Genomic DNA, 26,273 nt, shown 5'->3' on the forward strand with positions numbered 1-26,273 from the left:
TTTGCGTGTTTCTGCTTGCATAGTGACGCTCGGTCCAGCGGAATGGCTGCATCAAGAAAATGAAAAAGACAGCAGTAGGAAGCAAGCGAGCGGAGACGCCGCTTAAGCCGTCCAGTTTGCTGGACGTTTACATTATTTTATTATTTCAACGATGTTTGTGGACACCTACGTGTTTCTGTGTAAGCTTGCTTTCGAGCATATTTGTGCGATACGAAAAGACTTAAAACTCTGCCTCAGCTTTTTCGGTATTTTTGTTTGCTAAAGTCTTCATTAGCCATTATCTGCGCTGCGATGGTCCTGATAAGTCGACTCTTTTCTTATTGCGAAAGCAATACTACTCCCAAGAACGACCTTTCGCGTAGGGGCGGCCACTTGGCACGCTTGACCTTTAGAATGACCCCTGGTGGAGAACTACATACTAAGTACTCCGAAATGTTTTGTTTGCAATATGCTCATATTCAGATCCAGTGGTGGACGTCACTCTGGTCTTTCTGTCAGTGCATATTCACGGAGCCACATTACAAGAGGGGCACGTGCTGAAACCAGAGGAACAGAATTGTAGGATATATTCAGTATGTGCAGTTTGCTGCTGATCTTTGCATTACGTGTTAACTTTTTATAATGCAGGATATCCAGCACAGTGTCGTAGATAGGCCGGGTAAAGAACTGAAAGATCTTCCCGAAAGTAATACGTGCACATTGTAAAGTTTTCGGGAGCGTGCAAGGCTGAGGATACGTGCAGAGTGCTCTAGCTTTGAGCTCTTCTGCCTCCGGCTAAACGCACGATGAGGAGCTGCTACGACGTGTGCGTGCCGCTAACGTTGCGACGCATACGAAATGAGGACGCTAATGTCAGGGGCAAATTTCATCTCAGCCTAAAGCAGACAAGCAAAGTCAACACTACTTTCAGAAGACAAGGCCTGCGGGTTCGCTGAGCCGCTGTCACCATTAGAATGTCGCGGGCGCGTGTCACGCGATGTGCCAGAGCTGCTTATAGGCCTCCCAACGCGAACGCACACGCTATTAGCCTGTGGGCCTTGTTTCCCCTAAGTGGTGCTGGCTAATCGGCATGGCGCTTTAATCGCACTGCGATCAACCCGATATCGTAATGATGTCAGACGCCGATGCGAAAGCGAGAGTATGTCCCCACCACACGAAAGTGCACGTTGCGTTGAAAGGCACATCATTGCGCGTGCAATTGAGTCGCTTATTTTTATGCATAATTCCGTGACGGCTTGCTCTGTGTAAACAGTCTAGTCCGCCGCTTTCATTACTGTAGTTCAGCTATTCCTCCGAAACAGTGTCTAAGGTCGCAGATTTTGATCCAGAAGTTGACCTTGCGCTTAATGAAAGAAAGGAAGAAAGAAGGAAAGAAAGGAAGAAAGAAAGAAAGAAAGGAAGAAAGAAGGAAAGAAAGGAAGAAAGAAAGAAAGAAAGAAAGAAAGGAAGAAAGAAGGAAAGAAAGTAAGAAAGGAAGAAAGAAGGAAAAAAAGAAAGAAAGAAAGAAAGAGAGAAAGGAAGAAAGAAGGAAAGTAAGGAAGAAAGAAAGGAAGGAAGAAAGAAAGAATGAAAGGAAGAAAGAAAGAAAGGAAGAAAGAAAGAAAGAAAGAAAGAAAGGAAGAAAGAAAGAAAGAAAGGAAGAAAGAAAGAAGGAAAGAAAGAAAGAAAGGAAGAAAGAAGGTAAGGAAGAAAGAAAGAAAGAAAGAAAGAAATAAAGAAAGAAGGAAGGAAAGAAAAGGTCAAAGCAGCGTGAGGCACAACTACGCTAATTGCACTTTTAAACACAGAGCGAAGGCGAACGTTCTCGAAAGCTGCTTTGAGAGGGAGAAAAACGCATCGCTGCGCCAAGTTCATATCGCAAGCGCACCTTTATGAGGGCAGTCCGCGCTTGTATCTTTAACTTTTACATTTACAGGACTTTTACAGGACCGGTGATTCGCCATCCCAACTACTAAATTAAGCATGTATCCTTACTTTACAGAAACGCGCCAGACTAGCACGACTAAACTGTTTGTTCCAATTAGTACATAACACATTAAACGTAGATACTTCATTATATATATCTGTAGATGAATCCAGACCATCCCGGCATAAGCACCCATTAACCCTTAGAGAGTACGCATTCAGAACCGACTGTTTCAGATATTCATTTTTCCCGCTTGCCATAAAAGAATGGAATAGTTTGAACCCCTCTATCACTACTAATACATCTTTGCAGAAATTTGTAACTCTGATAGAAGAACAGTTGCGCGATAATTAAATCATAATTAGACAAGTACAACAGACCACTCGTATCACAGCATATAACAGCATCAGTATGAACACATTACTTACAATGTATAAAATTGCACCTTTTTTGTCAAAAATGCTCTTTCGTTATGTGTTTTATTTTCTGTTCTCTGTGTTTTTTTCCCATACTCATATAATTATTTGCTACTAACAGCGTTTTTAATGTATACCATTTCATATGTATTCGATTTTTACCTTACTATGTGCCCATCCTGTAAAAATATTAATGGAATTGACAGTATCTGAAATAAACAAATAAATTTTATCACCCAGTTTGCGCTGCCTTGTGATCGTCACCGAAGCGCAGTGCCTGATAAGCAAGAAGTTGTTACGATGAACTACTTCCGGGCTTACATCAATTTTAGCCCCATCCTACAGGACCGGCACAGTCACTCTGTAACTAATCTGCACGCTTGCAAAGCCCGCGCTGTTGGCCAGATTGAGAGTACAACTGCTTCGTTTGGGCTATATGCAATAGCACTTTTGGGCGCAAACTACAAACTCCACCACTACAATCCACTGCCTAGACGGCAGTGCATGCTCTGTTGGAAGCTGCATCTAGTCTAGATGCGCCCATCCTGAGATTTGTGTTGTCCCTCTGTCGATCATTTACGCTATGTCGGCATGTACGGTTCGCTCAGTACGGTTTCTGCGTGAAAGCAGGTCATTTATTCATCCTGCGGCGCAAATTTGTTTATGATGTTTTTGAATTAGCCGGGTCTCGGCCTTTAGCCAAAATTTCCTTTTGGACATCCTCATTTATTAAACAACTAACGATGGGACAGGTTTTCCTTCTTCATTGCGAAAGTTTGTCGCGACATGAAAATGAAGTGCAAATTACAGGACTATTCAGACGGAGTCTGACAGCCCAGAAATTCTGGAGCAACGTGTCAAAAGAGAAATCACGCCTTCCAACGTATCTCGAAGAACAATGCAAACTTTTTTTGCAGTACGCACACTCTAAGAGCAAGGATATGGAAAAAGCTGAGCGTGCAGTTGTGCGGAAGGGTGTGTGTGCTTAAGTGTTTTCCCTGTTCTCTGCTAGTAAGAGATGCGGACATGTGGGAAATCTGTTACTGAATTTCGCAGTAACATCTCGCCAGCGAGGTAATTTCCTTTTTGCATTGCTGGCAAAGATCCTTTTTATTGTGCCATGTGTCAAACCAAAGAACGAAAAAAAAAATATGTTGTGTCGCTGTTATGACGACAGACAGACGGACTCCGTGAGTACGAGTTTTGGAGTACTCACCTTACTGGAGGTTCGGTAATTCTGAAAAATACCAGTGTTGTTTATTATAACCTGTGCTGTCCTTAATTAATTTCGCTACGTGCGCTTGTTATTGCCTAAATGAATAATGAATTAGTCAATTACTTATACAGCCGTTATTAGCGTCAACGTACTTATCATCGCTACATACTAGATGTTCTCTTTTACTGTTCTAGGTTTTGTCTTGCCTTTTATAATCACTAAAACGGCAAAGGAATAGAGCCATCAGTACGCCTTAATCGCAAGTGACACCGTCCCTATTGCTTTCATGTTCGCCATTGCAGATAGTTGAAACGAATAATAGATAACCACCGGTTTTATAGATCATTTTTTCTTCTCGAGTGACTCCTTTTTGTAACGCCTTTTGGCATTGAAGGTACCGAAATAAATGAACAAGTAACAATAAATTAGCAGCAACTGTGAACTAGCACCACTAAGCCCGCAGTACGTAGACACAGGTAGAACATGACTCACCTAATTGAAACTTGCTACAGTAATTTCAAGATTGTTGGTAATGAATAGAGTGACTACAGATGGTAAATGTGCTTGAGTTCTTGCGCCTCGCTGCCGTTTCTGTGCGCACGTCCTCTGTGTCTAGTGTTGCTCAATATCTTCAAGTTTCAAATAGCTCACCGATCACCCTCGATACAACCGCTGTTACAAACTGGGAGTCTATAGCATCGAGCTCTCCATAACATTCCACTTAAGCGTCCAATCCTTATTCGCAGGCTCCGCCTCTTCCCCAGCGGGGCTGATCGTGCGAGCGCGGAACGGGGCGCAGACCACGCTTCCCTGTCCGCTGCTGGCGAAGACGGCGGGGTCGACCAGGCCGGCCAGCCTGGACGCGCCACCCGCAGTGTCCGAGCTGCGCTGGACTCGCCTGGAAGACCCTCCTGCTCGGCGCACCCTGTACGTGGTGGACGGTGCCGGCGCGGGCGACGTCTGGCAGGGCGAACACGTGGTGCGCGCCGACTGGCAGAGCCGATCCTACTTCTCCGTGCACAGCGACCCGGCGCTGCTCAAGATCGGCCGCGTACAGCTCGCCGACAGCGGCACCTTCGTCTGCAGCGTGACCTTCGCCGACGGACGCCGGCTAAACCACACCGTGCACCTGAAGGTCGTCGGTTAGTAAAGTACTGAGCGCTGTTGACCACTTCACTTCCGACCGGGTTAGCATAAAAAGGGTTCTATTCCAATTATGCTCCATCGTCATATCTTGCCCCCTTCCCAAGATGGCTTCAGGAGCGCCTTTTATAAATTAATTAATATTGTACTTCGCTGCGAATGTCAACACCTATTATCGTTGGTTGAAACAACGTCACGCCTTCGCAATTTCACGATCAGCCAATAGATGCGGCGAATAATAAGGTTGCATTAGAATGGAAATTAAAAACAAAAATCTCTTTTTATAGCTGGCTGGCTTAATTTCACTTGACGGGTGCGGTAAAAAAAAAAAACAATGTCGAGATTAAAGTGCCGACCGACTACGGGACGTTGGGACTGGCATTCGACCATGCACCGAAAGTGTCTCAAAAACAGCTTTGTCCTGAACGAAGGCATCAATTTAGCACAGATGCTATCAGCGGTTGCAACATTTATGTTCTAGGTGTGCAGCCGTTCACATCGGCAAAATGTGACATCCCTGTCAAGTGGGCACTCCAAGAGGAGTTTGATATTAGGGTCACTTCACTTATATTATGTAGTGTTCAGCTTTTCGGCGTAAACGACGAGCGTTTCCCTCAAAGCGCCCAACAGGCGAAGGCGGTCGCGAGGGACCTTCAATGCCTAGACCAGTGGGGCGACGCCGCCGATCGGCTTCTCGCTCGGCGGCGAGCATATCGGTGGTGAGCTGGGTCTTGTTGGCTGAGAGCCCCGAGAACACGGGGGCGACGAGCATCCTTTTCATTTAATTGTGTTAACTTTAAGGCCGGCAAAGCTCTGCTGTTCCGATCTCCCTCCCGCTTTTTATTTTTGTTTTTAGTGGACTAATAAAAGGTTATCAAAAGGGCAGCTGCTGCGCCATCCGCGCACGCTGTTTTTTTTTTCGGTTTCCTATTTTGTTTCTACGGTCGCCCATAGCAGGTGTATTGGCTTAGCTCCCTCTGACCGAGAACTTCGCTTCCGAGCTGCAGCCGCTCTGGGGAAGAGAGAAACACGTACAGAACCGGTTAGACCGACTCACGTGACCGATGGCCTTCGCAGCTTCGACAGCGAGCTGCGGGCGGCGTCGCTACGTTTATCTCTTCTTTCATTCTCTCTGTCGGCAACAGCAAACCTCCATCCCATTCCCCTAACTGCTTCCCATCCTTTTCTCATCCCTCCATTCGTCATCACATCTTTTCCTCCTGGCCCCTTTAATCGGTGACCTTGGACGGGCTTCATCCACGCTACGGCTCGGTGTGGGCTTCGTATAAAGGCTCACGCCATAATACGGATCAATTCAGCTTCTGTATACAACAAATGGATGAATCAATGCATCCCTAATGATGAAACTCACTTCTTGCGCCTTACGCTGATCGAAGGGTATTGGTTTAGTGAAGAAACATCTTTGTTTTCGAAAAGGATGTGCTTGCCGTTCCACGGTAACACTTAATGTTAAGTGTTAGATCACTAAGGCGCACCGGTACAATTACGTCGTTAGGGGCCTACTCAATGATTGTGTGAAATAAAGCGCTTTTTTCTGGAAGGCTTGTAGGGAGTGTATTGCCATGTGACAGGGTCATTTTCGAGGGTACCGTATGCTCGTTTTTGTTTCTTTTCTAGTCGCAGTAAATGCTTTACTCAAATAACAATAAATAAGAAATCAGCGCCAGCTGCCGAAACTGCCACGTGTTCATCGGACACCTGGTCTACAGTCGGCGGAAATAAAAAGGATAAGGTAAAAGGACAGGTTACAGGAAAAAGAAAATATTTAAGAAGGGGCGGAAATGGGGGTAAAGAGAAAAAAAGATAGTGTTTAAATAATGCTTACACGTTCACACACGCAAACCCTAACGCGAGAGGAGCGAACGCTAACATTCGAAGCGCACCAATTGTGCGAACTGCTCGCGTACTTCGAGCCCCGTGCTTGCGAAATCCTCACACGCGCGACAAAAGTCCACTGCGAGCGAGCTCGGTACCGAGCGCCCTTCGCGTTCTTATCTGGGTCGCATCGATTCGGTCACGACCGTATGTCTGCAGTGCTGCCGCGTGCGGAGATGCGCATCTTTCCGAAAGCTTAGCCTGCGTTGAGGGCGGAAGCAAGAACCGTCAAGCGCTGTTGAAAAGCTTCTCACGCTGCGAGCTTCCCGATTCTGTGAAGCTTCTGATCGAAGTCAGGCCGTCTCGTCCTCGCTGCTCGCAGCCGGCGCAACTGAGTTTTAAGCGATGTAAACTTTCGGGGACGATGTGTGTTTCCAGGGGATGTGTTGCTCGTCGCCAGCACCTGCTGGTAAGGCAAATAATAAATATAAATTAAGCACCGTTATCGACAGGGAAGGGTGGAACAAGTGCTTCTTCTCTTCTTCTCGTGCTGCATGGTTCGCTGCACGGATGGTTCGCTTTTTATTCGTTGACGAAAAGAAAAACAGATTTTCACGCTTTGCTGCAACACTGTCTAAACATGCATGAATATAAAGATGGTCGAGTAGCTTACATTTTTCTTGCATGCGCTGAAAAAACAAAAGTCACAGCCAAAAAAAAAAATAATGTCATCGCAACCACGATCGCGTGCTAGACGAGTTAGCTTCGTCGCAGAGGAAATTTGTTTTCCTATCAGCCGAGGTAAACTGATTAACCTTGCGTAGAGATGTCAACATAGATAGCGAAGAAATGCTTGCGTAAATTTGCGCGTGCGATGGCGATAACTAGCGATGATGACTTTTATACAATGCTAAAGCGTGGTCATGTTGTCGTACTTTGGCTTGCTTCTCCTGAAATTTGACTTGCAATTCTTTTTTTTTCACATTGTAATGTCAAGGGATGGAGAAAAAATTCGCCTCTGTGTGTTCGTCTCACAGGTGCTTAACGGCTGTAAACTACAAGGTCGACAAGAGAGAGGGTTGTAGACAGAGGGGAGAGCTGAGAAAAATCTGATCATATCATGATCAGTTTTACGTCGAATACTTGATAAATGATAAATATTTCGCAAAATGCGTTGAAAAACGAAAAAAAAAAATGCGTAACTTAATCAACGTGTGGAGCGGAACCTGGGACACCTTTCTGATAACGGAATACACGTTTTGCTGTTGCCAAAGAGAGTTACCCCGTGCATCCAACCGAAGGATGTGAACCATGTCTTGGTACCCACCTTCCCAATTTCTAAGTTAGAAAAATAAGATGAAGTGTAGAACACTATACATCGCAGCTCTAGTCAAATTCTCACCCCGCTTGCCATATATCTGACGAAATTACGATGACGAAATTCAGGGTGTATTAAAAATTTCACAATATTGCCACAAAGCACATACGCATGCAGGCTCGCTTAACATAGAGCTCTAAATACACATGACTTAGAAGTGTCTTCTGCAAGTTAGAAAAGAAAACCACCCCAGATTGCAAAAGAAAGTGAAAACTAAATGCCATGATCTAAACACTAGGCAGGAAGTGCGCTCTACAAGTTTGCAAAAAAAAAAAAAAATGCCTCACAAATGTAAAATAAAGTACAAAGATGCCATGATCTAAAGATGACTTGAAAGTGCGTTCTACAGGTTAGGAAAGAAGAGTGCCGCACAATGCAGAAAAAAGTAAGGTAAAAAAAAGAGAGTGTCACGACATATAACATCCGGATGTGGGCTCTACAAGTTATGAAAAGTACCCCACAGCACAAAAAAAAAAAAAAAATGTCATAATCCAGAAGGTGTGTGACGTACTTGGGGCGCTTTGAAAGTATGGGGCACATACGTGTGGGAACTCAATGCTTGGTCTTGCTCCCGCGCACGACGCAGTGGTTGTCAGATGACAAAACTTCTCTGTTCTTCTACATGGTCCCGGAGCACAGTCACAAAATTTCCCATCGGTGTTCAAGCTTTGTCAGGACTTAACAGTACCCTGTCGAAAAGCACAACAGAAAATTTTCGGTTGTCACAACATGCTATATCGACGTCCGTGCTATTTCGGCGCAATTTCGACATTTTTCCTATAATTATTTACTAATTAATCTACAGTCACCAAACTTTTCTTCTAGGTTCATTTTTTCCTCCTCTGTACGAAGAAACCATTGGTTTTCTTCTCTCTTTTTTAGTTCCCGAGCTAAACGCGTGTGACACGCTTTGTTAACGGACGACAGTATGAGCCATTAAAGGATTTCGCCTTAAAAAAAGGAAAACAAATGAGAGAAGAAGCCCGGAAAAGCAGAACTTTGGTTTATGGGAGTTAAGCGTCCCAAAGCGGCTAAGGCTATGAGAGACGCCGTAGTGGAGGGCTCCGGAAATTTCGACCACCTGGGGGTTCTTTAACGAGCACTGACATCGCACAGTACACGGGCCTCTAGAATTTCTCCTCCAAAGAAATTCTAGCCGCCGCGGCGGGGATCGAACCCGCGTCTTTTGGGCCAGCAGCTGAGCACCATAGCCACTGAGCCACCGCGGCGGCGTTTTTTTGTAGTATTTTCTTGGACCTGGCCATGTAGTAACAACAAAATTTTCTGTAATATTCAACAGTACCATTTCATAGCGACACAACCAGTTCTGTCTTTACAATAGGCGACTTAGCAATACGTCAGAAAGATGTGGCTTTACGACAGGGCGACAAAATATTTTGTCGTATTTTTGTTCGACATTGTCGTATCCTTCGAATTGGTAATAATAATAAAAAAATGTCTCTTGGGAGTGACAACCCTCATCTACGAAATACATGAGTGCGCCCCCCCCCCCCTCCCCAAACAAACAAACAAAAAAGAAGTGTTCTGCTTTCGTACCCGTTTGAAAGGCAGGGAACAGGTGAGTCCAAGGTTGCAAGACTAGATAGTTAAGGCCCCTGCCATGAGAGTTGAAAGCTACATGCTTTGAATGCTTACTGAAAAGGCGCCACGTATGGCTGGTCGCATTGTTCTTATGAAAAATGACGCCTCATTTTAGCTTCCTAAGACGCTTGCTTCCAAAGTCGGCCTGGTGGTAGTGGTGTGACACTTTCTTTATTAACAGCCTTCATGTTAGGCGTTCAATAGGTCCTGGGCCAAAGTGACGAGGGCGCGTTGCAGGTTCAGGTCCCAGGAGGCGAGCCAGATGGGCCACGGTGGGGGTGGCGGGAAAGGATAGGCGGGGGACTGGAAGGCTACGTGGCATTGTGTAAGCCGGCCTGAGTCGCGCGCTGCACTGGCGATGTGTATGGCCTTTATGCCATAAACACCGCACATAAATGCTTTCCCAGGGTAAGCCAGCACTGCGAACCTTTTTAAAAATTATTATTGCACTGGAGAGTCACAATATTTCCACTCGTATCCCTGAGATTCTGGAAAAACACATTTTTCTGACGAGAAATTATTTTTGAGCGCTATTTTCTCGGCTATCGTAAGATTTTACCATAGCAATCAATATATCCGCAGATCCCTTTCAGGGCGCTTGCAGTTTTCGGCTATTATTACCAAAAATGCGCCCCATTTGATTTTGTATGAAAGGTTTAACTACTCGATGCGAACGCATGACAAACATTAAAAGCAAGTCTTTGCTTGGCATTGGAAGGTTAGGCCCTTCTCATCACTATGTTCTTAACAGTATCTTACAATATTCCACACATGCCTTACAATTAAACGTGGTGCTCATGAAAGCTGGATTTGGCCGTTGCTTCAATCCGGATTTGCTTCATGCTGCCGACTGGCTTCTTCGTGAAAGCTATATGAGGTTGATGCACAGAAGCTTCAAATGAGCACCGCTGATAAATACTTTCCTTTGTTTTTTGTTCGCTGTCAGACTTGGTACTGTCTGCGGGAGCTTTAAAAAAAAAAAAAACGTCGTTTCGCTGAACAAGCCCGTCTCGAAAAGCTGTTATGCTGGGGGCCCTAGCGCCCCACCATAGTACTGCCATGTAAATAATTTGCATAACGCGATTTTAGTTTGCTCGTCGTCTTTTTGGTTCGCCTGGCCTTCCCCAATGCAAGATGCTCCAATCCCAACAGTGGTGGTAGCGGTGGGATGCATCAGGCGCAACAGTATCCACTCTGCGAATGTCTTTCGAATGGCGTGCAACTCGAAGTAAATAGCATCGTGCACTCTTTAACACGCTGCCATCACAAATTTACCTACCGGACAATTCTGTAAGGTGAAGGTGCGCATAAAAAGGGTCCGTATTGTCTTTCGTTGTCGCAACATTCGCAATTCTCCCCTTTTTCACAATATGTGGCGCCCTCTGGGGAGTGCGCGAAAATTCGTCTGCTACCAAGAAAACTCTTTGAAAACCCGGAAGAAAAGAAATTCAGGAGAGAGCGTGGAGTCGCGCGGCCCGCCTTCGCTAGCAAAGTGCTCATGAGTGAGTGAGTGAGTAGAAACTTTATTGATTTCTAAGATTTAGCCTGCGGTGGAAGTCGTCTTCAAGTCTTCTCTTCAAGTCTTGAGGTTGCCTCCTTAGCCTTGGGTGGTCCCCTAGTCCAGGGCTCCACTGAGTCTGGCCACCTCGCTTGCGTGTGCTATGAGTGCCCTTTGGGCCTCTAGCTCGCAGCTGGTGAGCCGGCTCTCCCATTGCTCCGCACTTGGTGTGTCGTGTTTGTGGAACGATATGTTTCTGTCGCATTCCCATGTTATGTGGTATAGTGTTGGCCTCGCTTCGCACCAAGGGCATGTGGCGCGGTATTGTGTCGGGAACATCTTGCTTAGTATATATAAGTTGGGGAAGGAGCCTGTCTGTAGCTTCCGCCACTTTGCGGCTTCTTCCTTGCTTAGCTCTTTGTGTGGTGGGGGGTATTTGTATCTTAGCCCCCTGTATAAACTTAGTGTTTCAGAGTACCCAGCCCCTAGGCTAGTCCAGAGCTCCTCCGGGGCTTGTGACCCCCCAGCTCGGATAGTAAGCCCTCGAGCTAGTTCGTCCGCCCTTTCGTTGCCCCAGACCCCCGCGTGGCCTGGTATCCAAATTATGTTATGTTTCTCTCTCCTCCCCGAGGGTGTCCCCTCGCTGAGGATCCTGAGTGTCGTTTTGCCTACCCTTCCTTTTGTGTAGTTTCGACACGCTTCTTGTGAGTCTGTTAAAATATTCAAGGGTCTCCCCTTTCTATCCCCCTCCCTCATTGCTAGGGCTATCGCTATCTCCTCCGCCTCTGCTACATTTGATGCCCTGGCCGTGAGGCTCGTTATGTGTTCTCCCTGGTGGTTGACGACTACCGCCACCATTTTATTTCCTCGTTCACCATAGTACGGGGAGGCGTCGGTGTATGCTCATGAGGCCTTTTCCTCTTTCGGTTTCTCTCTCTCTGAGTCAGTCCCTAATGTTTTGGTGTGTTGCTATGTTTCAGTGCGCTCGTCTGCGCGTCTTATGGCCCGGGCTTCTGCAACAAGGAGATTAGTCTACAGTCAGTGTGCCGCACTGCTCCGCGCATGCACGCGCGCAACGCTGGTATATATCACCGCACGCTGTCACACCTCACCACTTGGGGGATAGACTCTCTCCTTTTTACATTTTACGACTAATCTTTAAGATAATCATCGGTTGCCTCCCCCCGAGTTTTTTTTTAACGGGACAGCGTTAAGGCTGGCGATCTTTCTGCTTGGACCCATTGTAAGGGTCTGTAGTAGTTTCGAAATTAATAAATGAATTCCTGCGGGTATTTCGCGTTACGTTAGTCTCTGCGAGAACTAGTAGTGGATCTCAGTACGTTCTGCCACGTGGTCCTGATTGTCATGGTTCAACATTCTGTCCACGGTTCGACGCTTACAGCTTTTGAAAGAATGTTGTTTCTTACTTTTGGATAAAACTTAGGGTAATGGTACGAAAACTAACTGTCCTTATGTCATTCAGGAGGAAAACAAAAAACGATATTTCAATGTGACTCCTTCACATGTCGGGGCAAGCGTTATTATCTAGGCCTCGTAATAACTCATGCGCAAGAGAAGGGTCGAAAGGTGACGAGGGGAATGAAATCGAGAGAAATAACGCACCATGAATATTTGCAGATGCAAGTGCGTAAATCATATTCAGCTCCAAATGTACACGCAATGCACACAAAACACACATATCCGTATCTACTAAACGTATTGAATACGTCTAGCAATGCTTCTGTGAACGGGAAAAAAGAGAAAAACACGCACACGCACAAAAAAGCTAATTATCCTTGCGATCATTGCTAGAATTTTGCAGCGGAGAGGTGCCCTCTATACGCAGACCGCACAGGCAAGCACAAAGTGCGTTCTTCAATCTGTGCCCACCCGCTTAGGATGCAAAGACATTCAGATATTTTCTCTTTTGTTTGTTCCTTTTTTCTAGTGCTTCTGTGAGCTGCTATGGGAGCACGAATCACTGCTCGTGTAATACCCCTGTCACACGGGCACTTTCGATGCTCATTGAACTCGATCGGCATCGAGATTTTCGAGCACGCTTGAAGCATTCGGTGCTACACGGGCATTTTCAATGCTCCTTGAGAAGTTTCCCTCATGTGTGTTAGGTGGCGCCAAATGTTCCTCTAACAGACATAACAAGGTGATGTCCGGCAACACTGTGCAGTCGGGGCCAGCGGCAGCCAAATCCGTAGCCAGACGTGTGACGCTCCTCTGTACCTCTGCTGTTGTTGTGCGATGGAACCCGAGGGGCCGCAAGACGAACAGGAGGACGCCATCTTTGTTGTTTACATGACGGCGAAGCTAGGAGCGGGGTGCCGAGATTATTTATAAATATGTTTGCATATAAGCAGGCATAGTGCCTGAAAATGTTCTGTCTTGCATTATATTGAATTACAACAACAACAGTTGTAGTTTTGTTTTGTCAACTAATGTTTATTTTTAGAGCTTCGTGAGAGCGAGAGTGCTTTCGATTGTGCTTGGAACCTCAAGCACGCTTGAGGGACCGGCATCGAGTCAAGCAGGATCGAGCTCGATTGCGCTTGAAAGTGGCCGTGTGACAACCGTCGATCTGCATTGAGTTCGATGAGCATTGACTCAATGAGGATCGAAAGTGCCCGTGTGACAGGGGTATAAGGCGCCGAAACGGGTGAAGGAAGCAGCATTCGTCTGGAGGTGCTGAAAATCAAGAACAGTGCTTGCGGAGAAGTAGAGTCACGTATACATAAAAGCCACAGATACACGGACACTGTGCCTCGAAACTGGCACGCATTGTCAGAAATCGTGTTTTTCTCTTCTAAATGACCGCTAGTGTGTTCTTCGCAAGTGCTATACGGTGTCATGGTCCTGCAAACTAAGCCGTAGTTCCCTGGTTCCCTATTCCCCTGATTCCCTAGTTCTTGCATATATGTGCATAGACGTCTCTGCAAATCAAAGAAAAAGAAAAACAATCAAGAATGCATCAGTACGTATGCAAATGCAGTTTCTAAATTCGTGACCTTCGCAAACATTTTGCGACTGACTTTCGGAGTACCTGCGTAGAGTGCGCACTGCTCGTCGGAGACACTACCGTCACTCAATATTTGTGTGGGCCACCTTCATCCTGCTTGTTTTATGAGGAGTGACAGAACAGGCAGGATGAAGATGGGCGTCGCGCACGTTCGCGGGAACGCATCATATGCAAAATTGAGACTGACACTCTCCTCACTTCACTAATGCTCCACAAGTTCAGTTGGCGTGATACAACACACCGTCACAGCTCTCCGGTGATCGGGGCAGACGTAGAATGCATTATGCACCCATATATTGCTGCCATTACCTCCCCGTCTTTCCCCTTCCATGTCCTTCTGGTGCTTTCATCCTAGCTAGGTTTTCGACGTGGCTTTTAAAACACAAGACGGATGTGTGGACGGACGACACGATTAGGAACTCGCAACAGGTTTATTGAACGAAAAATAAAAACACCGCAAAGAAGACAAGAACACGACAGAGACACACACCACTGCTCTGCTTTCAACTTCAAACAAAAAATGAATTACTAACTAGCCGAAACAGTCACTCTTGCAAGTTATAATACATTGAAAATACGGATACTTTCTATATACTGTGCGAAGTTGCACATGTGTCGTGCGGTTAAAAAAAAATCAATAACGCATTACAAAAAGAAGGAAGTTCGTGTTTTCGATAAGCTTATTGTGGGTTAGTGCTCATCTCGTCCATCTTCTTGACCGAACGGTGTATTAAAAGCTGCGCGGAAAACCTTCCAGGAATGAATTTCTACCAACTGGTCAAACTTTCGGTCCCAACCCCTGGAGCGCTCGAATTCATTCAGGCTCTACCGATCAGAAACGGACCCCAGCAGAGCAAGAGCTTCTTTACGAGGCCCAAACAATGACCTCAAATACAGCTCTGTTCTCTCCCTCCATTCCGCTTTTCAAAGCGTCACAGAGTCCCAAGGTTCCCGAAGACAATAACCAGGGCCTTTCTGCTCTCCTTCCAGCTCGAAAGGGGGGGCGGGGAGGGGTATGTTCTGTTTGAAGGCGAAAAACCGCGGCGGTGAGGGAAAACACGAAGTGGAAGCAATAAGGTCATGATGAGCTCTGCGAACGATCGACAATATCTTCGTTCCGTTCGTCCTATATACACACTGTCATGCTGGATTGAAATACGAATAATTTATTAAGGCCAGAACACATCCCCTCTTGATTTTTTAGGGTTCGCTTAAATGAACAAGTGTCGTAACTCAGCCTTTCGCGTAGAAATTCTCTCCTATTACGATCGTCTACACGTTGATGCCATGTGAAAGACCTCGAGGAACTATGGTTCAGAAAAATATGTCCTTCCGCCCCGCTTAATTTGTTCGCATTCCGGTACGACTCGACTGTGAAAATTTTATGAAACCGTTTCCGGGGTTCGCTATTGTTGTGCCGCCGGAGAGGCACTGCGCGGAGGATTTATATAAGTAACCGTCCCTCCGTTACTGTTAAGTGGAAACCAATCTCTTGGCTGGCGGCGTTGTTTGGAGATAACAAATAAAAATGATACCGCCCAGGAAAGGAAAGGTACACATTCTGCAAAAATTACGCCTGGTATCACCTTCCCATTTCTTCCAAAAATAACCAGTGAAGAGTTATGATTAATGATTTATTGTTTTACTTTTTATGTAACGATAATAAGAACAGTTTTGATTAGCATTGGTAGATGTAAAAGGAGTTCATAAAACTGGAATTCAGGGTGGTCTTGAAATGAACGTAAGCTTGTATGAGCGATGGCACTTCTGTCAATATTATTCCGGTCTTTAGCTATTTTGTTAAAAAAAATCGAAGGTAGGTCGTACTGCGTGCTCGAGATAGGTACACTGTCTCCTGGTTACCTATATACGTCCTGCGCAAAGATCAGAAGACTGAATACTTGAGCTATAAGAAAAAGCATGATATATTTTGTGAAAGACAAAGTGTACAATTACTTAATGGCGTTTCTGAAAGTTAATCAAGCCTTTTTTAGCATTGACCTATGTAATAGTAGGAGAGGAGAAGTCCACTCCGTAAAAGACTGACGACGCAGTTTTAGACAGTTTCTTTTGTATTGGATAGATTTCAGCTGAGCGAGGTCCCATATTATTTATGCTTATTCTAACCTTTGTTTGTTGCGTGTTTTGCGCGGTAGTAATCTAATTGTCGGAGATTCTAGGTTTACATAGCGATAGCGATAGATGTATCCAGCAGGCGTTAACTGTCAGCGATCATGTAACATCATGGAAGAAGTTAATTCCTTTATAACAGAATACATTCCTGCAGCCGATATCGAAACGTTAAACTTGTCTTCGGCAGCCGAATGCCATAGCCTTCGATGCAACACTGGAAGACTTGCATTGTACGTGAGAAACAGCCAGGTAACTTAGTCTAGTCCTTCCATGCTGCCGAAATCGCAAGTGGCACCATAATAAAAATTTAATATGCTGGCCGCAATATGGCTCTCTGTCGTCGTCTCCTGTTTGGAATCCGTGTGAGCGTTTGGTTGCGCGCAGGAGTATTCTTCGCTGCGAAGATTAACAAACCAAGTTACCCAAACATGCATCTGAGAGCTCTAAGTACATTAACAATCACGGCTTATTCTTGAGAACGTAGCTTTTTGTGACTTGATGAACTACCCAGTTTTTCTTTTCCCTGCTTCTAAGCGAAATAAAGTTTCGGCGCCGTCACTAAGAAGTGGTTCTTCTTGCATAGACAAAATCAAGAGTCGCCTGCGGCAGTATGCAGAAACAAGGAAAAAAAAAAGAATTGTCGCGCAGGTCTTTGTCGGCCTACTATGCGCGCTGACAAACCGTGAGCCCTTACGGGCATACTTGTGTGCACACTTTCATGTTTAATAACGTCCTCGGAAAAGTACTCAGCCGTTAATAGCCGCGTAGCACTGCTGTGAAGGTAAATATTTAACAATTCTCTCGTTCTACCCAGACGTCACATTCTTATTTCAGCTCTCTAACAAGGTACTGGACGCACAATTTCCATCTAACAATACCCGGAACCGCTAAAAGAAGCAGACGATGAGAAACTGCACAAAAGAATAACGCCAACAGATTTGGAGGCGGCTCAACGAAGAGAATCTTGTTACTGCACCCGATTTCCCTGGGGAAATTCTTGTTGCCAGGCAGTTGCGAGTTCGGTTGAAATTTAACTAGCTGCCGCTATTGCAATCGCCCACAAGTTATACGGCCAGTCTATTCGGCGAAAAGCTGGCGTCACCGATTATCCGTGCGGCAGATACAAAATAGCACAACGGGAAGAAGAATGCGAACAGAATCTACAGCGGTGTTCTCTCACCTAGATTACCAAGCCTTTCGAAATTCAGGAGATAGAATTTGTGAATTTATTTTTTTCGAGGTCAATGCCTGCAACTTCAAATATGTTCATGCCTTATGTTGCCTGCACTGTTCTTTTTTCTCAGTAGTGAGCAGCTTACGAAATGATAATGAAAGGGATCAACGCACGGGCATTACATATACTAAAAACTTTAGCAAAAGAACGAGAATCTAGTCTGTTGAAGGTGAGAAACGGAAGTGGCGGCAGGCTCCAATCAAGTACTGTCTATACGAACGGTCGCTGAGTTTTAACTCGGCTAATTTAGTTCAGACGCGGTCGCACTTGCCAGGAATTCCTCCTGTTCTCTCCGCAACAACGGTAAAAAAGAAGTATTGCAAAAAAAAAAAAACACATGAGATGTGCTAATATGTACGCTTTCAAACCTTTTTTAAGATCCGATCGATGTAGTAAACGCACGATGTGCAGAGGCGGACGTCCGCAGGATTTCATTCGCAACGTTGTCGTTACAAGTCCGAGGAAATGAAACGGAATTCGGATGTCTCGGCGGTGCGCTTGTCTTTTGTCTCTGACTTTTGCGGAGCGGAAAAAAAAAAATTAAAAAGCGAAGGAAAAACTACGTGGCGCAGAGGAAATTGCTGAAGTTTTATCGAGCGTGCTTTTCGCGGGGGCTTCCAAGAGAGATTTGAGATTCCGCGCTTTCACGTGAACGCCTGCCTGATTTGTTTCTTACTACGCTTGAGTGTTTACCTCTCATTTCTTTCAACCTGCGTAACAGCTGTCTGTATGATGAGCATATAAATGCCTGTAGGCGTATGCGTCGGCAGCTTGGCAGCTGTTGTGTTGCGTCAATAAAATTTTATTTGCAGACGCGAGCAATAAACAGCCGCGTCTCTTTTTACTGAAGTAAGGATACACCTTATAATACTCTCTTTAGTTTCTGGGCCTGACCGAAATCTTATGTTTTCTTTTTTTAACATCGGGTGCGGGATATCTAGTTGGAGTAAATTGCTACGTTTGAAGTACACGTCATGGCTCTTGTATCCCGCCTATAGTATCACGCTCTTCGCACTCAGCACGTGCTCCACGCAAACTTTTTAACGCCTGACTCGCAAGAGACATTACCGTTTGAACTCAAAGCTCGATCGAAATAATTTGTTTGCTCCACACCTTGACACAACTGTGCGGTAAAGTATTTTCATTTTATTACAGATAGTCTAGTTAAATGCGATGGCAGTTTTCAGAAAAGTGCCCTTGTGTTTGCATCTAAACGCACCGTTCGCGCCGGAGTGAACCGAATGGAGCATGGTCCTGTAACATAAAGGCACTGGTATGAGCAAGACATCTGAAACTAGGAGGCGTGATGTGATGCAGCGCACAAATGAGGCACTTAGGCGGGTTCGCATACGTATGAAAAGCCTGCTGGGTTCCACAAAGCTGGTCATTAGGGAAGTCTGATGGACAAACCGTGTTCCGTTCAGTTTTGACGCCGCCCGTACAATTGGCCGAGCTCGTAGCTTATTTGGTCGTAGAAGGGAATGCGACGACGTCTCGCACCGATGAGTGTGTTACTTTGCTGCCTAGAAGTCTGGTGTATAAAACTAGCTTGTTGCACGGTGCCACTGCCTAGATAGTGGCACTCGACTGTTGGACTCCAAAGTAACCTGCGGGCGGGCTCTGGGTTTATCTATTTCGAATCTGAACCGGGAAGCGTGTCTCTTGTTCTCCTGCGTTCGTTTCTCGTTTTACTGGCCTATCTGTACGCAGCGGGTATAGTGGCCATGTTGAAGCCAGGCGACAGGGCCGTGAAGTTCACTCTTTATTTCCAATAATACTACTGCTACGGCTATTGCTACTAGTGCTACTACTGCTACTACTATTACTACTACTACTACTGCTACTACTGTTACTGCTGTGGGGTTACGGCTACATTTACATGACGACTACTACTACTACTATTACAACTGCTAGTACTGGTACTAGTGCTACTGCGACAATTACTATACTGCCATTACTACGTCTACTACTACTATTTTTACTACTAGTACTGCTACTATTACTACTGGTAGTACTGGTACTACTACTACTACTACTACTACTACTACTACTACTACTACTACTACTACTACTACTACTACTACTACTACTGCTACTACTACTACTACTACCACCACGACTGCTAATACTTTACTAATACTATTACTACTTACCATTATCCCCCACTGCAACTAGCCTCCCCCTCTCACCACCTAAAACGTTATTACCACCACTACTGCAATCACTACTGCATTTACTATGTATACTCCCACTTCGCTTCTCACTATCGACGACGACATATATACAAGCTAAAGTCCCTAATTTTCCGCTAGTCGTTTAATGCCGATAGCCAAAATTTATTGCTGCAGTTCTTTTTTACTTCTTTCCGAATTCGTAAAGCGCGTTTTAAATGTAACTTCTCTATTCAACTGACACCTATCTTTGTAGCTTGTACACAGAAATTCCATAAGCCTCGTACCGCCCCTGTCGTAAGCGCCGAACTCCCTCGCTTTTACGCGCTTCGCCGAATAGCGCTGGACACCGTTCCTTTCGTCAGAGTTCGCCTTGCACCGGACGTCGACGGTGAAAACCATGAATTTTTAGACGTGCACAGCAAGTGACAGTGCGATTAGGATTTGAAGATGTTTGCGTGTACTTTATGTCGCAGACGAGACAGGTACTGCTTATACGAAATTTTAGCGGCGCGTAGCGCAGAAAAAAAAACAACGTTCTCAGACAGAAAAAGCGGCCCGTGGGAAAACGAAGGGGAAGAAAGAGAAAACGAAAAAAAAAATGGCTGAGGCTTAGCTAAGGTTAAGCCTAGTCAGATGCGAAGCATATTGATGGCTAGGCTTGGTAATACATGGCTTTCCTTGGTTGACGTTCATCCCGCTCTTTATCGGTCTCTGTGGCACGCTGAAGCTTTCGCTTCTCGTTCAAATCAGCCGTGGTTCTAGGCGGCATCCCAACACCTGGCCGCCTCGTAAGTGCCCGGAGAGCGAGGCAAGCTCAGCTTTATGCCGCTGCTGTAGCGTCACGTGGTCAGCTGCAGCGCCTCTGATGTGGAGTCTCCACCGCCGCGGCCGACCGCGCGAGCCGGCAGCCCCTCTCCTCTGCTGTGACGTCATGTTGTCACGTGGTCAGCCGCCGCGCCTCTGATGTGGAGCCTCCACCGCCGTGGCCAACCGCGCGAGCCGGCAGCCCATCTCTCCTCTGCTGTGACATCATGTTGTCACGTGGTGTCACGTGGTGTCACGTGGTCACGCTAGAGGTCAATGGTAGCCCCACCGCCGCGCTCGACGGGCTGTAGTGTAGCTCTAGTAATATGCTTCGCATAAAATCGGTGGTCGGTTTGCGCAGTGAGGTCAAATGAGAATTAGGCTCTCTAGCACTTCTGTTCCGATGTTCGTGTTCATTGTCAACGGATGGAAGTTGTTCGAATAGCGAGAATGGCTGAACAACAACAACAACAACAACAACAACAACAACAACAACAACAACAACAACAACAACAACAACAACAACAACAACAACAACAACAACAACAACAACAACAACAACAACAACAACAACAACAACAACAACAACAACATAAGTGCTATCGCACGAAAAATAATAACCCGGAAGAAATCGTACTACGTTCTCCGCAGCCAATTTTCCTTGGACGCAAAAGACAGCGTGGGTGGAACTAAAGCGGGCTTGAATGATTGAGAAGTGCGTGTGCTATGCGCATGTTTTTAAGAATTGCAAAACGCAGACGCAGATGCTTGAGACCAGAGCGCGAGGGCTAACATTTGGTGAGAACGACTCTTCGAGCCAATGAAAAAGCCTTCTCTGTGCATCTCTGCAATATTTATCTTCCATTAGGCTGCCCATTTGCGGCGAAGGTTTGTGCCCGAGATTTACGCGAAGGTGGTTACAATCTAAGCAGATTTATGCTCAAAACAGGTTCACTGACCCGAACGAGAGGTTCTACGATTAGGTATGTGTCCTGAATATACGCGAACAAACAAACGCAAACAAAATATTTATAAGTGCACAGGCAAACACAAACAAAATATTTGAGTGCGGGAGCAATTACGACGTGCCAAGATGGTTAGCGCAAGTTCCATTGGTTTGAGGGAATCGCTTAGCTTATTTAACCTTCGTTTCCAACGAAAAGCCGTTCTTGATTAACTACTCCAGCTGGTAAGTTCATAAGAATACCATAGTTTGAAGGGCTTTTTAAAATATACAGCTTTTTCTATTGTCACGTTGTAGTGACGGCAGTCCAGCGGTCAGGAAGACACCAGAAATACTTTCAAACAAAGCTCTTTATTTGGGCTGACTTGCGCCCTCAAAAGAACTGAATCACTCAGTGGCGGCGTAAGCAACAAGCGTGCTCGTCAATCGTCGAACTACGAATGTCCGCCGCTCGCGACATCGCTCAACTTAAAGCCGGCAAGGAAACTTCCAGATAGCAGGACAAGATCATCTACAGTAATCTGGAAAAACCTAGATGCAGCCTTTCATGGCTGCGATCAATCGAGATTAGACTGGTCGCTTCTCGCGTCAAGGACAAAAATGATAACAGCCCTTTCCTGCAGCCTTGAGCGTGAACAAACACTACAATGATCCGTGGCATTACCCCCCTTCCAAAGAAGCATCGTCTCGATGATTTAAAATGAAATTAAACACGGAGAATGCTTCGAGAACTTAGAGTCCTTTAGCGTTCCTAATAAGGTGTAAGGGCAGCGGTAAAAGCTTCAAGTCTGGCCGTGTCGTCGTCGTCGGTGGATTCGTCGGTGTTGTCGTCGGTGTTGTCGTCGGTGTTGTCGTCGGTGTTGTCGTCGGTGTTGTCGTCGGTGTTGTCGTCGTATTTGTCGTCGTCGTAGGGATCGTCGTCGTCGTAGGGAGCGTCGTCTTCGTAGGGGTCGTCGTCTTCGTAGGGATCGTCGTCGTCGTAGGGGTCGTCGTCGTCGTAGGGGTCGTCGTTGTCGTAGGGGTCCTCGTTGTCGTAGGGGTCCTCGTTGTCGTAGGGGTCCTCGTTGTCGTAGGGGTCGTCATTGTCGTAGGGTTCGTCGTCGTCGTAGGGTTCGTCGTCGTCGTAGGGGGCATGGTCTTCTGTTTTCGTCGATGGAGGATCTTAGTTCTTGCGCTCAGAGACTGCTTTATTCAGTTTAACCTTCGGTGGCTGGGGAAGCCTCGACGCACTGCGTAGCCTCGGCTAGGGGATACAAAGCGCGGTGACGATGGTGACGGGGAACTTGATGTGCGGCTCGGCGATGAGTATTCTTCCCGGCGCAAAAACTCCTCGATTTCGGCTGGTCGCTGGCCGGGTCGGGGTCTTTGGGCGTCGTAAGGAAACCCTCGGATGCCCATTCTCCTGTATGGGCAGTACCGGAGAATGTGACCGGCTTCTCCGCAGTGGAAGCCTTGTGGGCGTTGCTGGTCGGGTGTTCTCCACTCGACGCATTTCCTCGGCCGTGTACGACGCTCGTAAGATGGGCGAGTTGGGGCGAGAGGGCGGCGCTCCAGCTCAGCTGGCTAAGGGCGATAGGGGCTTGGATCCCGTCGTCGAGGTGCAGGACGGCGCACTGCTGCGGCGTAAGTCATGGCTGGAGGCTTCAGAGGCTGCGTGGTAGACTGGAGTCAGGTCTTCCGGCGAATAACTCAAAAGGCTGGCGTCACGACTTGCATGGGTTGTCCGGTACCTGGAAGGCTACCCAGCACCTCCACCAGATGTCACGTTGTAGTGACGGCAGTCCAGCGGTCAGGAAGACACCAGAAATACTTTCAAACAAAGCTCTTTATTTGGGCTGACTTGCGCCCTCAAAAGAACTGAATCACTCAGTGGCGGCGTAAGCAACAAGCGTGCTCGTCAATCGTCGAACTACGAATGTCCGCCGCTCGCGACATCGCTCAACTTAAAGCCGGCAAGGAAACTTCCAGATAGCAGGACAAGATCATCTACAGTAATCTGGAAAAACCTAGATGCAGCCTTTCATGGCTGCGATCAATCGAGATTAGACTGGTCGCTTCTCGCGTCAAGGACAAAAATGATAACAGCCCTTTCCTGCAGCCTTGAGCGTGAACAAACACTACAATGATCCGTGGCACTATAAAAGGCATCAATCATTATGAGGGGACCTGTTATTCATGCGAAATAAAGGAGAGCTATTCAAGAGAGGAAACACATAAAAGGTCTAGCCCTGTCGCGTTATAATTGGCTTCTTAGGAGACTTGGTATTCCAGAGGGCAACGCAAAAAGAGTTGGCTGTGCTCTTCCATAAATTAAGTCCTTCCCGAAAGGTCATGTTAGTTTTTTTTATTAATTTCTTGAAGTCTATCCGACTGTTTTCGGGATCGGCGTTTTGATGCAGTACTCGTGCACTAGAAGTTCAGCCCGTAAACCAAAGAAACATTGTGGACTCTACAATGTGGAAGTCTCTATAAGAAATAATTGGGCTCATAGCCAAAAATCTAGTTGGATATCCAATCTTACAATGCATTTTCAGGTAATTCGCAGAGAAAGGCAAGATTCATAGAAAAAGAGACTATGTATAAAAATAAGTTCCGGTGTATCACTAAAACGCTGGTAAGTCTAAGCGCTTAATTAAAGAGGGACAAAACAATATAAAGGCATGTGAGATGAAATTCTGTTTAGGTAAGAATAATTATGCAGAAATTTCAACTGATGTAACTCCGGTGGGAATGAAGAAATGACGTGCATTGATAAAATGACATTTTTTTTGGACAAGAGAAGGTAGCTGTAGTACTCTCACAGTAGATGGCTTGAACGACCTGTGCTAGTGTGGGGTCAGTAATGTCAATTCATATGGAGCACTGCTGTGTTGCTGATAATAAAGGATAAAAAGGGAAACTCTGCCTTCGAACGTCCTAAAAGCCCTAAGAAAGAAAGCAAAACATTTTGATAAAAATTTTTGTCCATTGCAGAAAAATTACGAACACACCATCATTCAACGTAATTACCAATCCGATTGCCGCCTACGCCGCGTCGCTTGTTTTTTTTATGTTTTTGCATTACTATTAAATGGTTAAAGGTTTTAAAAAAGCCTAGGCGAACTCAAAATTTCATTAGTTGGCTGGAAACTAGGTTGGTTGCGCTTATTACTATACGAATAGAAGCAGGATTATTTTCCCCCATGCTATTCCACCTGCACCTAATTTTTTTTTTTCATGTCGCTCTTCCAACAACGCGTCTCAATAGATCTCTTCACAAACAACTGGTTGACCGGCGCCATAATCAGCCCTACACTGTGGACCATAATCAGTCCGATCGCAGAAGTGAGAATAGTTCAGATACAAAACTGCTGCACGCGACTGCCACAGTTCAAAAGCCACATACCAGAATCCTCTACGTTGCTTTCGCGCATCAGTCCCATTACTACCCCCTCCTTCATCCTCGGTCTCGTCCTGGCATACCTGGCTGTCTTCTCCTCGTGAAGAGGATAGGCTCGTCCTTGATTTGTGCTTTGGAATAAAGTGTTTCGCTACTACTGCTACTACTGGATGGTCGGAGTAGAAAGGTCTGTGGATATTTGAATTGTTTACAAAGAATAGTCGAAATGCACAACTTTGAAGTCTTTCAATCATACGCAGGACAGTCACGCTGCAACATCTTCTGTGCTTGCCGCCATACGCGCACAAGAGCACATCGATCAATATGGCGGAGAGGCATGCAGTGCTTTGAAGAAAGGTGTGCACTGACGGGCGGATAAAATGTAAGCAGGTATCTTTTGCAACTGCAGTAAAATCGATACTCTTGTTTCTTCTCACATAGCTCAAGGGGAATGGAGAGACGAGAACTGATCATGTAAAGCGCCTGGAAAGGTCATACCTTAAAGTTCACACCAGAAAAAGAGAGAAATAGATCGGGTTTCATGCGTCCCTCTTTTTGTGCCGCAACTCCCAGAGCACCAAGGGGAACAAAATACAAGAGGAAACGAACCAATAAGAAATAACAAAGAAGAAAGTCAGATGGAGCGATTTTTTTTTTTGCGTCAGACACTTTGCCAACGAGGGATTAAGCCCATATGCGTGCTAAGGCGGCCCAGTACTCTTGGAAAGAAATATAGGACGTGATAATATAGGACACTGATGAAAGAAACTAGACTAGCCTGTTTTTCCTGAAACTGTAAATATAGATTCGCGCGAAAAAGGGCATGACCGCGCTCGGAGGTGCATAGCGTTAGCGACGATGGCAGCACTGTCAGCTCTCAAGCCGATATATTTTTTGTTGTGCCCCAGAAAACGATCCTTTCCTTTGTAGCCGTATGGCTGCGCTTGGGTGGATGTCCATGAGTAATTACTTCCTTATTACAAATATACTCCACCTTGGGGGATTCCCATAAACATTTGACCAAAACGATACAAAGTATACGGGTAGCATTCCTTCAAGCTGCAACACGAAGTCACCACCACAGTAACAGGGAGCAAGGATAAAGAAATTGCTCACGATACAAAACAAACTCTCGCCGCGATTTGTGGCATGCGTTATAGGAGAATGTGGAGGGACAGAAAGGGGGGCTTAGGAAGCCTGAAAGGAGGAAGGAGTGATAAAAGAGAGGGAAGGGTAGATGACTCATAGGTCCGGTGAACGTTGGGAACATAACAACCCCCTCGGCAGCGGTGGCATCATGTCTGAATAGGCGCTGCTGTTTCGTTCCTGGAACAGTCACATATTGCGCAACACTTTATTGAAATAGCTCTGGTTTGTTCTTTTCTGCACTACGTCCCTTTTCCTCACTTTTTTGTTGCCACCTGTTTGCTTACTACGGTGCGGCTGGGCTGGAATGAAAATTGCTTTCGCACCGGCGCAACCGCGCCAACGGCTTAGCCCTTAAGCCTCGCGACACGCGGTTTCAGCTCACACGCGAGTCAGCGACGATAAACCTTTGTCCA

At 46.0% G+C, this 26,273-nt stretch overlaps 1 protein-coding gene across 1 annotated transcript in view; it reads left to right on the forward strand.

Moving 5' to 3' along the window:
* Positions 1 to 785: 785 nt before the first annotated feature.
* The window catches only part of LOC149372276 (synaptogenesis protein syg-2-like), a 59,922-nt gene continuing 34,434 nt past the window's right edge, over positions 786 to 26,273 (forward strand). The window contains exons 1-2 of the mRNA XM_089581943.1: positions 786 to 805; positions 4,265 to 4,680. Of these exons, the coding sequence (XP_089438069.1) occupies positions 786 to 805; positions 4,265 to 4,680 (436 nt within the window). The remainder of the gene's footprint in view (positions 806 to 4,264; positions 4,681 to 26,273) is intronic.

This window comes from Amblyomma mixtum, chromosome 1 (genome assembly GCF_055824585.1).
Source record: "Amblyomma mixtum isolate Tamu chromosome 1, ASM5582458v1, whole genome shotgun sequence".
Classification (NCBI taxonomy): Eukaryota; Metazoa; Arthropoda; class Arachnida; order Ixodida; family Ixodidae; genus Amblyomma; species Amblyomma mixtum.